The 14,571-nt window shown below is 42.2% G+C and overlaps 1 protein-coding gene across 2 annotated transcripts in view; it reads left to right on the top strand.

Annotated features, from left to right (window-relative positions):
* Window positions 1-14,571, top strand: part of hecw2b (HECT, C2 and WW domain containing E3 ubiquitin protein ligase 2b) — a 47,334-nt gene that overhangs the window by 23,676 nt on the left and 9,087 nt on the right. Inside the window, exons 5-22 of one of the 2 annotated variants that reach the window (XM_067583764.1) lie at window positions 1,423-1,498; window positions 1,582-1,751; window positions 3,896-4,038; window positions 4,695-4,795; window positions 5,628-6,577; window positions 7,391-7,535; window positions 8,012-8,179; window positions 9,037-9,138; window positions 10,186-10,336; window positions 10,526-10,629; window positions 10,733-10,857; window positions 11,571-11,756; window positions 12,430-12,582; window positions 12,731-12,833; window positions 12,924-13,020; window positions 13,161-13,244; window positions 13,431-13,540; window positions 14,395-14,515. In XM_067583764.1, the coding sequence (XP_067439865.1) occupies window positions 1,423-1,498; window positions 1,582-1,751; window positions 3,896-4,038; window positions 4,695-4,795; window positions 5,628-6,577; window positions 7,391-7,535; window positions 8,012-8,179; window positions 9,037-9,138; window positions 10,186-10,336; window positions 10,526-10,629; window positions 10,733-10,857; window positions 11,571-11,756; window positions 12,430-12,582; window positions 12,731-12,833; window positions 12,924-13,020; window positions 13,161-13,244; window positions 13,431-13,540; window positions 14,395-14,515 (3,089 nt within the window). Of the gene's footprint in view, window positions 1-1,422; window positions 1,499-1,581; window positions 1,752-3,895; window positions 4,039-4,694; window positions 4,796-5,624; window positions 6,578-7,390; window positions 7,536-8,011; window positions 8,180-9,036; window positions 9,139-10,185; window positions 10,337-10,525; window positions 10,630-10,732; window positions 10,858-11,570; window positions 11,757-12,429; window positions 12,583-12,730; window positions 12,834-12,923; window positions 13,021-13,160; window positions 13,245-13,430; window positions 13,541-14,394; window positions 14,516-14,571 lie in introns of both variants that reach the window. The other variant, XM_067583763.1, reaches the window with a different exon arrangement.

Raw genomic sequence — 14,571 nt, 5'->3', positions numbered from 1 at the left:
CCGAAGATGATAGCTGGGAATGAAAATGGAAAATCTCCTTGCTCAATTTGTTCAACATATACCAAAGATTAAAAAATTATCAGTTATAATTCTTATGAACTGATGTTGCTCCCAAATATTTTCCATTTTAACAATTTGTCGTGTTTTACAAAAAAAGAGTTAGGACATATATAATTTTTCCGGCTTCCTGGATTACTTCCAACTTGAGAAATGGGTTAAAAAAATTTATGCAACAGATGGAATATTTTTTTTCATCCAGATGGTTAAAAGAGTTTGGAAATATCTTCTGTTGCTAAGTGTTGTTAAACCACCTTCTGGGTTTTTGAAAGATTGAAAAAGTGGGTTGCTCAGGGCTTAAGTGACTCCAATGTAGGTACAAACTGGAGCTATGAGGGCCCCTGAGTTGTTTGCATTATCTTTATGATGAGCTCGAAGAGCCTGAACACCTCTTTGCCTGAACACCATCTCCATGCAGCTCCTCTGGAGCTCTCCTAAATATCAGCACAGAGTTAAATGGGACATACAGTATCATGCTTTTTGTGGTTTTCTGTTATTTATATACTGTTATGATGTTGGATATCTATGCTAAACATGGTCAAAATTCCAAAACTTTAGGTTTATGCATGTAGAAATGCTCGCTGCAAGTCAAAAACCAGGGCTTCAACCTGCTCTGAACACAACAGTTTTTTACAACTTGCCTTGTGCATGACCATAAATGGCCGTCGGCTCTGTAGCCTTTGTTAGTAAGGTTGTTGCGTAAAAGGCTTTTACTCCTATACCTAAAAGCAGGAGCAAAATGCATCACTCTGGAAATTTCTGCCCAGTCAAGACTAATTTCCTACTCTGAGATGCCTAATAAATGTGAGCCCTTTTTTGTTTTTACTGGTATTTGATAGTCACAACCATAATCCTGCCAGCTGACTGTCTTCCAGAGGCCAGTGATCAGATTATCAGATGCACATCCTCCTCCTTTTTCCACAGTGACTATGTACATGCACATATCAGGGTATAGCACAGATGAACAATACTCAAAATCTCTTCCTTTTCACTTACAGCACTGACTTCAGTTCATCACATCACATGCAGCTGCGTCAGCTGTCCCATTAGCCCCCCCGAATTTATTGGGCGAAATATTTTGGACTCAGGGCAGGGAAGTGAATGGAGTAAGGCGGATGCCACTGGATTCTTGGCAGCAGGAACTTAGGTGGAGAGACATTTGCTCTAGCTGAGTCAGCAAAATGAAAAACAGTCAGTCAGCTTTAATCAGAGCTCTCCAGCCACTATTCCTCTCGCTCTCTGATGTTTCCTAATTTTTCATCAAACTCATGTGTTTTTCTCTCTGAGAGAATTAAGTTCACTCTAAAAAGGTGGATGGTAAGTGAAACACTCATACTACTTTCCCGTGGGTTGTTTTCTCATCAGGTGGGCAGTGAAGGCCAAGTGGAGGACCAATCAGGGACTGAGCACTGTCGGAAACTAGTTAGCTTCACTCTGTCAGGTGAGAGGAATGTTTCTGTGCAGTTTTGGTCCAAAACACACACACACACACACACACTCATGAATGTGTGTTTGCCATTGCAGACATCCGGGCATCAGGCCTGAAGAAGGGCATGTTCTTTAACCCAGACCCGTACCTAAAGATGTCCATCCAGCCCGGCAAGAGGAGCGGCCTCCCCAAGTTCACCCACCACGGCCAGGAGAGACGATCCTCCATCATAGCCAACACCATCAACCCTGTGTGGCATGGCGAGGTCAGCACAAAGAAGCAGACACCCACACCTATAAATGCACACATCATGGCATCCAAAAACGTCTTGAATGAAATAGGTGTTGATGCATAAAGTGGTGTCACATTATATGAAAATAAGGGGTGAGTTGGAGGTGAACAGTGTCATTTCCTCCTCTAACGCCATTATTTTCTTATAACAGGACACCTTGGAGTGCATTACTAAGGAAGCTTTCCGATGCGATATCTTGTCTTTTAACGTCCTGTCTAAACCGGAGTTGGGAATCTACTGACATCTGCTGCTTGTGATCCATTTTACAGTATAACCTGTAGCATTAAGACTTTCTTTCACAGCAGTCTTTCAAACATAGACTGCTGTTAACAGTGGTCTCAGCACTAGGAACAGCTAGTCATGTTATTGTAATTAATACTACAACAACACTATGCAGCGTTTTGTGGACTTCTTTAACTTTATTAATGATAGATTTTTTTGTAATCCAACCAATTGGATTGTTTTCATACCTTCATAAATGTGGACATATGTTTCCATGTTTGAGAAACTTAGTTAAGTGTTTACAACTGCCGATTGCAACTGGAAGTTAAAGGTGTACTGTGGAGTTTTTTTGTAAACACTGACAGAACAACCAACTCAGTGGAATGGTGAGAAACAAAACTGTTCTTCATGACACCAGCGTGCACCGGTGTGACCAACAGTACAACAGCACTACTACTAGTTAAAGGTCCTCTCCGAAGATGTTTGAAGACATATAAAAACTAGAAATACCGCCTCATGGTTGTATGCCTCTGCCAACCAGTCAAGTTGCAGTTTACAGTCTCTCCAGACATCATTTGTAGTGAAGACTTGAAGGAATTCAATAAAAGCACCACAGTTTCAAGGTGGCACCAAGATTAATGTCACCAATTCAGTACCCGACCGATTGTGAAATATGGTCACAATCTCCCCTTCTGTTCCTGAGTTATGGTATAGAATAAAGACCAGAAAAATGTTTTTGCAGAACATCATGATGTAACAGTGAAGTTGACCTTTTACCTTTTGGATATAAGATTTCATCACTTCATCATTTTATCCTATTAGACATTTGTGTGAAACTTTGTCATAATTAGTGTGTGAATTCTTGAGTTATGGCCAAAAACCTTTGACCTTTGACCACCAAATTCTAGTTCATCCTTGAGTCAAAGTGGATGTTTGTGCCACATGTAATGATATTCCCTCCAGGTGTTCCTAAGATATCGCGTTCACAAGAATGGGACAGATGTGAGGTCACAGTAACCTTGACCTTTGACCACCAAAATCTAATCAGTTCATCTTTGAGTCCAAGTGGACGTTTGTGCCAAATTTGAAGAAATTCCCTCAAGGTGTTCCTGAGATATTGCGTTCATGAGAATAGGACAGACGGACAACCCAAAAACTTAATGCCTCCGGCCGCAGCTGTTGCCAGCACTGAGGCATCAACACTCACACTACTTTGACTAATAACTTGTGTCTGATTTGGTTTTTCCACAAAGAAGTTCAAATTCATCCTTAAAAATCCTTAAAATGACATCTCCTCCCTCCTCCTCATTAAAAATACAGATATGTAAATATTATTAATTGTTAAAGTTTTCCTGCTGGAAACATGATGTCTCCTACTTCACTGTAAAGTCCATTCTCGGTGTATGCGCACTGGAGGCTTCATGTTTCCACATCACACTTGCATACTGAACCTTGATTGCCTCCTAAATTGTTGTGATGTCACAAATCATGCTCGTAGGTACACGCCTTAAACTGAGATTGAAGGTGAGCACAGAGAAGCTTTCCTCCTTCAGCAGATGAATGTGAAAACATCTAGTGTCAAACTCTGCACAAACAAATAAATCATTCTGCACAGTGAAGCTCAAACATCCAACTGAAGGAACAAGAAAAAAAAACTTTTTTTTTCTTGACTTGAGGGGGACTTTAAAAGGGTACCTTTTAAAGAGATGAAGCACATTTGGAACAAGTGAAAAGATGGAGGGCCACATAAGATCAATAGCATTAAATTTAAAATTTTGTTAAATTCAAAACATAAACTTAAAATATAGGACATTTCCATGTAATGTAATACAGCATTCAATTAAAAATAAATCTCCAAAAAGTAATCTCTATTTTTCCTTTTGATCCTCCTGTAGAAATACACGTTTGTGGCTCTGATGACTGACATGTTGGAGATCGAGGTGAAAGATAAGTTCGCCAAGAGCCGACCAATCATCAAGCGGTTTCTGGGTCAGCTGATCATCCCCGTGCAGAGACTTCTGGAGGGGCCAACGGCTGAGTGAGTCCACATACACACGAATATTTACGTTATTGTAAACAGTTAGTCAGATGAGCAGAACACAACATGAAACTGAAGTTGTACTGAGAGTGTGTTGATAAATGTGTGTGTTTCTTTAAAGCAGCACCTCCTGCTTGGTTTCAGACAGAAAGGGAGAATGTCTGAGGATGACGGACAGACAAAACATCTGACCTTCAGCACTTAACCACAGTGACACAACATAATTCAGTCAATACTGATCAATAGGTCCCAATCAGCTCATTGTTCAGGCATTGATTTGATATTGATCTACAACAGAGGACATCTTGTACTCCAGTGAACCATAATGAGTAGTGTGTATGCAGTGTTTCCCACAGGTTGACAGTTTATTGTGGTAGGAGGTGGGCTATAACAGCACTGAATCACACACTAATTGCGCATGGATGCACTATTCTGGCAAACTCTTTCATATATTCAAAACTGAAACACTGTGCATGTTGGTGTGAGGGTACAGTATATATTTAAATGTGTGTGTGTATACCCATATGTGCTTTTGAATTAATGTTTGTTGTGTGTTTGTGTTTAAATCTATGGTTTAGTATTGAAATCCAGTAGGGGCATACTGTAACTAAAGTGTGTGTGTGTGTGTGTGTGTGTGTGTGTGTGTGTTTGTACAGCGATCAGCCAGTCACCTACAGCCTGTGTCGTCGCCTCCCTACGGACCATGTGAGTGGGCAGCTGCTGTTCAGAGTGAACATCACCTCCACTGGACATGAAGGTGTGTGTGTGTGTGTGTGTGGGTATCATACTTTAGGGCCGCAAGTAATGATTCTTTTCTTTATCGATTAATGTTTTGATTATTTTCTCTATCAGTCAATTTGTTTTTTGGTCCATAAAATGTCAGAAGATGGTGAAAAATGATTATCACTGTTTTCGCAAAGCCCAAGATGACATCCTCAAATGTCTTGTTTTGTCCCGACCAACAGCCACAACCCAAAAATATTCAGTATTACTGTCATAGAAGACTAAAGAAACATTTTATTGGACATTTTATTTCTTAAAAAATGACTCTGAACAATTAATCAGTTATCAAAACAGTTGGCAATTAAATTAATGATTGGCAACTAATCGATTAATCTCTATCATCCTTTTTTGGGTAATGTAAGTGAGTGGCAGGCCCTTTTTAATTAGCAATAAAGTGTTTTGCAGTCAAAAATAGTTTCACAGTTAACAAGATCATTCCCAAGGCTGGTTAATAGTGCAGGGTCAGTGGGTGGCATGGAGCGGGACCCTGAACAAACTGCTGTCTATCATCGACAATGCCAACCACCCCCTGACAAACAAGATACAACATGTTAATTACAAAGCTTTAGAGGTGAAGCCTTGAGTGAGCCAGGCCAGCTGTTTCCCCCCTGCTTCCAATCGTGCTTAGCTAAGCTAATTATCTCCTGGCCCTAGCTTCATATTTAGCAGACAGATATGAGAGTGGTATTCATCTTCTCATTTAAGTCTCAGCAAAGGGCAAATGAAGGTATTTCACAATCACATTCACAATCTTTTTTTATCCTTCTGTTCTCTCCTCCTGGTCCATCCTCTCCTTCACTCAGAAGCCTCTCCAGATGCAGTGGGAATCTTGGGTGGTGCTGTGAACGGCGACCCCGGCAGTCCCTCCGATGACGAAGACCTCCCTCACCCCTCCTCATCCTCACGCGTCACATGTGGACCCTCCCCTACAGGATCTGACGAGGGCTCCCTGTTAGTCAATGGGGCTTGTTACTATGGCGATGACAGCGTGTGGCGGGAGCCTGGGCAGGTGGGAGAAGAGGATCTGGTTCCTCCGGCTCTGGGCAGCCACACCCACCGGCAGGTGTCACTCAATGACTACCTGGATGCCATTGAAGCTCCCAGGAGCCCTGGGGACCGACCTCTGGTGGGGCCTTCGCCGAAACTCCGCTCCAGCTTTCCAACGGACACACGGCTCAACGCCATGCTGCACATAGACTCAGATGAGGATGAGGAGACAGCAGGGCAGCACAGGGACCAATCACAGGAGACAAAGACTCAGCAGACCTCAGACGTATCGAGAAGGTCGGCTACATCTGAGTCTCGACAAGGGAATGAGGGTTCCATAGGAGAGCCACACGGGTCGACTGGAGCTGGTACTGGACCTGGAGCTGCAGCAGAGGCCGGTTCCTCTGCCAGTGCTCAGCCTGGGGCTGAGCCTGCAGGGGCTGAACCTGGAGCTGGAGCTGCAGAAGGTGCAGCTGGAGTTCAAACACAGACAGGAGCATCAACCTCTGCTGATGCAGAAGCTGTGACCACAGAGGCTGCTGGAGCGTCAGCTGAGGCTGCACACATCAGCGGAGAACCCTCCACAGCTTCCAACTCAGGTCAGGCATCAGGGGCCGAGGCAGCTGCAGCAGAAGGCCCAGGGACCCAGGCTGGGCCGGGTGCCTCTGTGGGGGAATGCACCTGCCAGGAGCAGAGCAGCTGGACAGGTGCAAACCAGGAAGTGTCCTGCAGTCCTTCACTCAGTGGTGGTCCACTTTCACCCATTCAGGTGAGTAGCTGTAGAACTGAAGCTAGATGTCGTGGAAAATCTTTGTCAGACTCTGCCATTAGATAACCAGGACTCATATTTGTCAAACAAAAGAATTACGTGAGCTCCTTCTCCTGACTTTGGACTCCTGTGGTTAGAAGGGCGAGGATTTCTTAAAAACTTGTTGATGAGCCTGGGGACGCTTTTGACAACACCTCCTCACATTAAGATATACTTTGCAGCAGATTTTAACAAAAAATACAAAAAAACTTGTATAACTTATATAACACTTACATACTGTAGCTTTAAGGATACTCCAAAGAGCCAACTGAGGAGTAAAAAAGACATTTATCAAGCAAATTGCTCCCAATTAAAGCTAAGTATAAAGGCCAATTCATGGTTTCTGCATTCCACACTCTGCGGACAGCTGTGGAGTTGCACGTGGACCACGGACGCACATGCGGTTAAATACATACCTTGATCTGGGGTCTGCAGACATAGATGTGTTCCACATGTGTGCACTAGTAGCAAGATTGCAGCCATGATAACTTTCCAGAGTTGTAAAATCCAGTCTGTGAATTTTACAAACCGCAGTGTTTTCATTTACTCACCAATAATTTGAACAAATACTGCCATGCGGACGTGGAGAGTATGAATTGACCTTAAGGCTGAATCCAAATGTCCAGAAATTTGGAGGTTTGGATTCTGCCTAATACTAACCTAATAATATATATTTAATACTTTAAGAACAATTCTCAAGTGATCACATGATTCATTACAAAACAAGAATTGCTAATAACCCTCTTCTCCTCTCCTCTCCTCTCCTTTCCTCAGGAGGTGGAGACAAGAAAAGAAGTGGCTCCAAAGGCGGAGGAGGAAGGGGCAGAGTCATCAAGCAGTGAGGCAAATGGGCCAGTGGCAGCAGCTGCTCCGACCAGCAGCAGCATAGCTGATCAAGGAGGAGGGACTTCTGAAGCTGGTAGGTGGTAAATCTGAAATTTATGTAAATGAGACATACATTCTGTCCATAAAATCACATTATACTGTATTTACATATCTCTAAACCCTGATAATCCACAAGAGTTGACAAAACAAAAGAGCCATTGGCTACAGCTCATGGCAACTACAGTATGTATGCATCTTTTTAAAAAAATCAGACTCAAACCATTAAAAATATCACATATCTTCTATGTACAGTAGGCCTGCACATAAAAGTGCTTTTATATTGCTCAAATGTATTACTTTATGAACTGTATTACTACTACACTCCTGAAAGTGTGTGTGCTTTTCACTCTCATGTGATTGTAAATGTACTGTATGGCTGACCCAACTCATTTGTCCTTTATGTAAAAATAAAATAAAACCAACAAAGCATCTTAGCTCCACTGAGCCATGTATTTGCCTCCTTTTCCATTACACACAATAACTCATAACCTAAAGTCTTGTTAATTGCAGGCGCGACAGCCAGAGGTGGGGATGGGCAGGAGGAGCAGCAGGAGGAGGAAGGAGGGGAGGTGTGGAGGAGGAGGCGATCTATGCAGGCCTCTGGAGGCATGGCCCAGAACCATGAGGTGTGCGGGGCCAGAGAGAGTCTGAGCGGGATCGTTGTGGAGAGGGAGGGAGGTGAGATGCAGGGCTGTTTATATATTATATAATATTATTATCACTGCTGAATTTAGAATTCTGAAATGTATCCCTTACACATCTCCACACATTCTCACCTCCTGTACTACTTTGCTCCTCCATCAGGGGCCGCTGTGCAGCTCCATCAGAGCAGCAGGTTCACTCGAGGTCTCCTTAATGGTTGTTATTGAGAGAATCAAGGCTTTTATTCAGCTTCAACATCTATATTTTGCAGTCTGCTGCTGCAGCGATTATAGCCACTTCTCTTGACCTCATGCTGTGTTCTCATCTAACAGGAGCTCTGTACTCAGAGTGTGTGAAGTACATGTACATTAAGTGGAATACTAACTAAGATAGTGACAGGTTAACTAGGCTGAGCTAAGTTAATGTTCTCTCTGACATTAGCTCTGTTTTTTTAAGTCTTTTTGCTTCTTTCTTTTTTCTTTTAAGTGTCTTTCAAGCTAGAATATCTGTATTATTATTATTCAAATGTATTGATTCCACCACCAGTATTTATTGTATGCTACAACAAATCCGATTTAAGCAGACCAACCTTCTGAGCAGCATCTCTCCAGGTCAGAGAGGATTGAGCGATCAGGCTTTATTAATAAAGACTGGAGCATTATTCAGATCACAGCAGGTTTTCTGCAGCCACCAAAAAAGCTGATGGATTACAGAGAGAGGAATTTTTTTTGTGTAACCAATCCACAGCGTCAGATAATGGCAGATACTGTAACAGTGCTGAGCTTGAGGTGAGATGGACCAGGTGTAGGATCTGAGCTTGCAATTTGCAGATCTGGAACTGTCGCAATGTTAACTTCTATTGAATATGTCTTTGCGTGTGTGTGTGTGTGCAGGTGCCACAGCTCAGGTCAATGGCCACCAGTCTGTTCGCTCCCTGCCATCTGTCCGCCATGACATCAGTCGTTACCAGAGAGTGGACGAGCCGCTACCACCTAGTAAGTGTGTGTGTTTGTTAACATGAGGAAAAAGGCATTAATCAGTACAGCACTACCCACAGACTCACCTATCATGTGTGTGTCCTATATTGCACATTGTCCTAAAAGATTTGAAAGCTTTGTCTGCACCAGGATAACGCTTGACTTTAAAGGACAGGTTCACAATTTTTCAAGTGTGTCTTAAAACAACAGTCAGGTGTCCATATGAACAGTGAAAGAGGTTTTCCTCGCTGTAATCATTCCTCCTGTTCATACTGACTATGAAAAGACTCCCTTCACATGTGCTTTCAGTGGAAGTGATGGGGGTCAAAATCCACAGTGTGTCCACACAGTCATTTTGTGCAAAAATGCATTTAAAAGTTGATATGAAGCTTATATGAGTCTTCAGCAGTCTGAGTTAGTCATATCAAGTGGATATCTGACACATTTACAGTCTTTTTAGCATCAAATTCCCTCTTTGTGTTTCCTCGGACAGTGTTTCCCTGTTGCTTTCCTTGAAGCTTCTTATTAGATAAGATAAACTTTTGTCTGATGTTTTTAGGAGATCCCAGATTTTTATGTTTTCTCTCTCTCTCTCTCTCTCTCTTTCTCTCTCTCTCTCTCTCTCTCTCTCTCTCTCGTGAGATTTATTGTTGGGAGAAAAATCTAATTGGAAGTGTGTGCTACAGGTCATAAAGATGTGTTTTGCCATATGCAGAGGACAACAATCATTTCTCTGTATTAAGCTTCTATTTTCTTCATCAAATATTGAACCAGTTTATAAAGTTGACAGACAGAACAGGCATAGATCTTTAGTTATTAGTGATTGAATGTTATCTTCCCAGCTCTTCATCTTTTCAGTGTTCACTCATTTACACCTTTGCTGAAATTCTCACCATTATTGACAAGCCAATGAATGTATAACATTGATTTTACACTTGTTTGTTTTGATACCAAACCTCAGCCCGGTCTTCCTAAGGTGTGTGTGTGTGTGCTTAATTCCCTCCGTGTGTGTGTGTGTGTGTGTGTGTGTGTGTGTGTGTGTGTGTGTGTGTGTGTGTGAACCAGACTGGGAGGCTCGAATTGACAGCCACGGTCGGATCTTTTACGTGGACCATGTGAACAGAACCACAACTTGGCAACGGCCCACTGCTCCCCCAGCCCCACAGACCCTCCAGAGATCCAACTCCATACAGCAGATGGAGCAGCTGAACCGCAGGTCAGAACACACACACACTCACACACACACACACACACACACACACACAAACACACATGCAGATACACACACGGATATGGTCAGCCTCAATTCAATTTTCCCATTATTTGTGTGATAAATTCATCTATGTGTGAGATCATATGAAGATTGTCACCATGGTAACTAACATATACACATGCACCTCTTCAGGTATCAGAGTATACGTAGGACGATAACCAATGACAGCAGACCAGAAGAGCAGTCAGCCAATGAGCTGCCAACAGATGAGACTGATATGCACCCGTCTATTCCAGGTAATCCTCTCACTGCAAGGCATTCTGGTTTATGTAGTCGGGAAAGAATGTCCTTGAACTTTGCTTCACACACTTTCTCTGACATTGCATTTGTGTGTTGCAGAGCTGCGTAGAGACAACAGCGTCGCTCAGTCGGGCTCCAGGTCTCGTCTCAGCCTGCTGCTTCAGTCTCCCAGCGCCAGGTTCCTCACCAGCCCCGACTTCTTCACTGTGCTGCATTCCAACCCTGTATGGACACTCGTTTTTTTCTTCTCTCTCTCTCTTCTTTCTTTGAACCCATCCATCCCTGTTTTCCTCTATCTTTTTCTCATAGATGACACTCTATTTGTTTCAGGAAACTCTCCAACATCTATTTACCACACATTAACACTCATTAAGGGACTGTACAAAAGTTATTAAGGTGGGATCGTTGCATCAAATAAAAGACAACTCAGCAGTATGTAAGATTCTACTGGTATTTAACTGTGCGCTCGTTGGAACACCTGATCATGCAATTCAGGAATCATGTGATTGGTTTGATTATGACAGACAGTTCAGGCCATGACATCTGATCTACTTTTATTTTACTATTTGGGAAATCCGATGGTAGGGAAAAACATTGCACTGCCAGCCCATCAGTAGCCACATGAGCTGTCTGTGTTAAGGGGCGGATCCAAAGAAAATATTAACACAACAAAATGAAATATATGGTTCAGGTCCCCTTCCCACCCCAATCATTTTTGTACAGTCCCTTACTCATAACAATCAAATCACATATGTAAGAATGGTGGTGGATAATATTTACACAGTATTACAGTGGGACAGCTACACTTGACAAAACCTCCCTCCTGTCTCTGGTGGATGTGTTTCCTCTCCTGTCTCTGTCTTCTTTCTTCCCTCCTTCCTCTCTATCATGAATTCTCTCCTGCTTCTCTTGCTCTCTGTCCCTCACTGTCTCTCAGAGTGCCTACCGTATGTTCACCACCAACACGTGTCTGAAGCATATGATCAGTAAGGTTCGTCGGGATGCTCACCACTTCGAGCGCTACCAGCACAACAGGGACCTGGTGGCCTTCCTCAACATGTTCTCCAATAAACAGCTGGAGCTTCCCAGAGGCTGGGAGATGAAGCACGACCACACCGGCAAGGTGGGGATGAGAGCCATATCAATTAGTCTGAAAGTCTCATATTCTATAAACCCAAAGGCTTTAAGGGCTGTGGATGAGATGTAATATAGTTTTGGGTCTTAAAATCAGTGTTAGAGTGGTTACTAATTGTCTCATGTTGCATTTTATGGGCAAAGTACATTTCAACATCTGTCACAAAATGCTTCTTGTGGCACAAAATTAAAAATAGTATGTTGTCACCATGCTCATTTGTCAAAGTTGAAATATATTTACTGCTGTGTGTAAATTAGAATGTAGAAATAAATTAATAAATCGAGATTTTAAAAATTGTAGAAATACATTAGATATTTATTTGCATAATTATGCATTTACTTAATTTGTATTCAGATGAGCTTTATTATTTTATGTATTAATATTATAATAATATTAATAAAATATTAATTGTATGTATATTAATATCCATGTATATATTTCACTGTTTATTTATATATTTAACTATAAACAAGTAAGTATTTTTTAGTCATTGTGAAACTGATTTCGTGCCATGAAAATGCTCAGTACATCACAGAAGTACATTTTATATTTACCAAGTGTGACATACAACATACAAATTGTTCCAGGTGTCTCAAATTAAAATTAATTGATTATAATACTTTTCATGTCACAAAATATGTGTATGTGTGTGTGTCTGCAGCCTTTCTTTGTGGACCACAACTGCCGAGCCACAACCTTCATCGACCCACGGCTGCCTCTTCAGAGCACTCGGCCCCCAAGCATCCTGGCTCACCGGCAACACCTGACGCGCCAACGCAGCCACAGTGCCGGGGAGGTCAGCCCCCGGCGACTGGTGAGACACACAAACATGCACACACACACACACACTTGTGTCTTAAACTGACATTTTTACACATTTTTATTGCTGTAGGGGTCTCAAATATCACTGGACAGCTACTTTACCCGCTCAAACTAATCTATCCTCCTCTCCTCATCTGTAGGTGGGTGAAGACCCTCGTCACACTGGCCCACCCGTCCTGCCGCGGCCTTCCAGCACCTTCACCTCTGCCAGCAGGGGGCAGTGCCAAGATGTTGTGCCAGTGGGTCAGTATACGCACGAAAAGACATATACACATACACAGCTTTAGAAATATTCAACTTTGACCCACATGTTTGTGTCTGCTCTTCTTCTAGCTTATAACGACAAAATTGTGGCGTTTCTACGACAACCAAACATCTTTGAGATTTTGCAGGAGAGACAGCCAGACTTCAACCGGAACCATTCACTCAGGTACACACACACACACATACACACATACAATACCTGACAGAGGTGTGTATTTGTAATGGTCTGTAGCTCCTACTGTATATGAAGCATGCATAGCTATATTCACCAGCATCTTACTCAGTTTAATGTTGCTATGACAACAGGGAGAAGGTGCATCTGATCCGCACAGATGGAGTGTCAGGATTGGCCAGGCTTTCAGGAGACGCTGACCTTGTCATGCTGCTAAGGTGAAACCTGCTTTTCCTTCCTTTCTTCCTTCCTTTCCTATTTTTAATGTACTTCTTCCCTGTCGTAATGTATTAGTTCTGCATTATTTTCCCTTTATTTCTTTTCAACCTAGGTCACTCTGTTGAGTTAATTCTGTTTATTCAATTTCTCTCTTGCTGCATCTCTCCTCTTTCTCTCCTCTGCAGTCTGTTTGAAGATGAAGTAATGTCATACGTGCCTCCTCACGCCTTACTTCACCCCAGCTACTGCCAGTCACCTCGGGGATCCCCTGTCTCCTCCCCACAGAACTCACCTGGTAAGAGACGAGTCACACGCATATTGAACATCCCTCTCTTTCTGAATCTTCTTTATTAAAATGTTACTATGAAAGGTTGAACTGAAAAGACAGTTTAGGAGCTACAGTATGCAAAAAACCCCTAGTTTCCCTATCAACCCCTACTCATTCAAATACATTTAGATGCTCATTCATATTGCATAAATCTGTATATACATACACAGAACCAATGAGTAGACAGGCCCAAAATATAAAATGGATAATGACATTGATTGGTCATTCTGACCCAAGAACAACAATTTGGAGGGAAATAAAAACAGAGTTGCATAGTTGTAATAATACAGTACATTCCTTGTGTTGAAAAATTGATATTAACATTTATTTCATAAAGATTACTGTGTTCAAGCCCTGTGTGGCATCCACCCTGTTGAAGAAGGAAAAAAAGGAAATCAAGAGTTTTTGTATAGACATTCAAAAATCATTCAGTTGGAAAAAACTCTTGCTACTATTGATATCACTTTCATCTACCCACATGAATGATGTATATATGGTGATGTTACATGTGATACTGGAGTACCAAGATGTGAACCACTGCATCAGAGCTCGTTATAAAGTTCACTGAGTCTCACACACTTTGTGGGTTGTAGTAGTGATGGAGTGGAGGAGAGTGATTGCACAAGCACAATTACTATAACAAACCTGGATTTGGTTGCTAATACAGCAGAACATACATAGAGAAATTTGATCTGCCCAATTACACAGTGTGTCCATAAGCACCTTCACTGTCTAACAAAATCATCTGAATTCTACTCTTATACTATATTCTGTAAAACTGAGTGATAATCATACATCATCCTCTTTCTCTCTGCCTGTAGGTACTCAGAGAGCCAATGCCAGAGCTCCAGCACCCTACAAGAGAGACTTTGAGGCCAAACTGCGCAACTTCTACAGAAAACTGGAAACTAAAGGCTACGGACAAGGACCGGGGAAGCTAAAGTAGGTGGACTGTGTGTCTGTGTAACTGCAGAGAGCAACCGTCCTCTTCTGTTTCT

This window comes from Thunnus thynnus, chromosome 24, assembly GCF_963924715.1.
Source record: "Thunnus thynnus chromosome 24, fThuThy2.1, whole genome shotgun sequence".
NCBI lineage: Eukaryota > Metazoa > Chordata > Actinopteri > Scombriformes > Scombridae > Thunnus > Thunnus thynnus.
The sequence above is the reverse complement of the archived record's forward strand: the minus strand, read 5'-3'. Positions and strand labels throughout refer to the sequence as shown.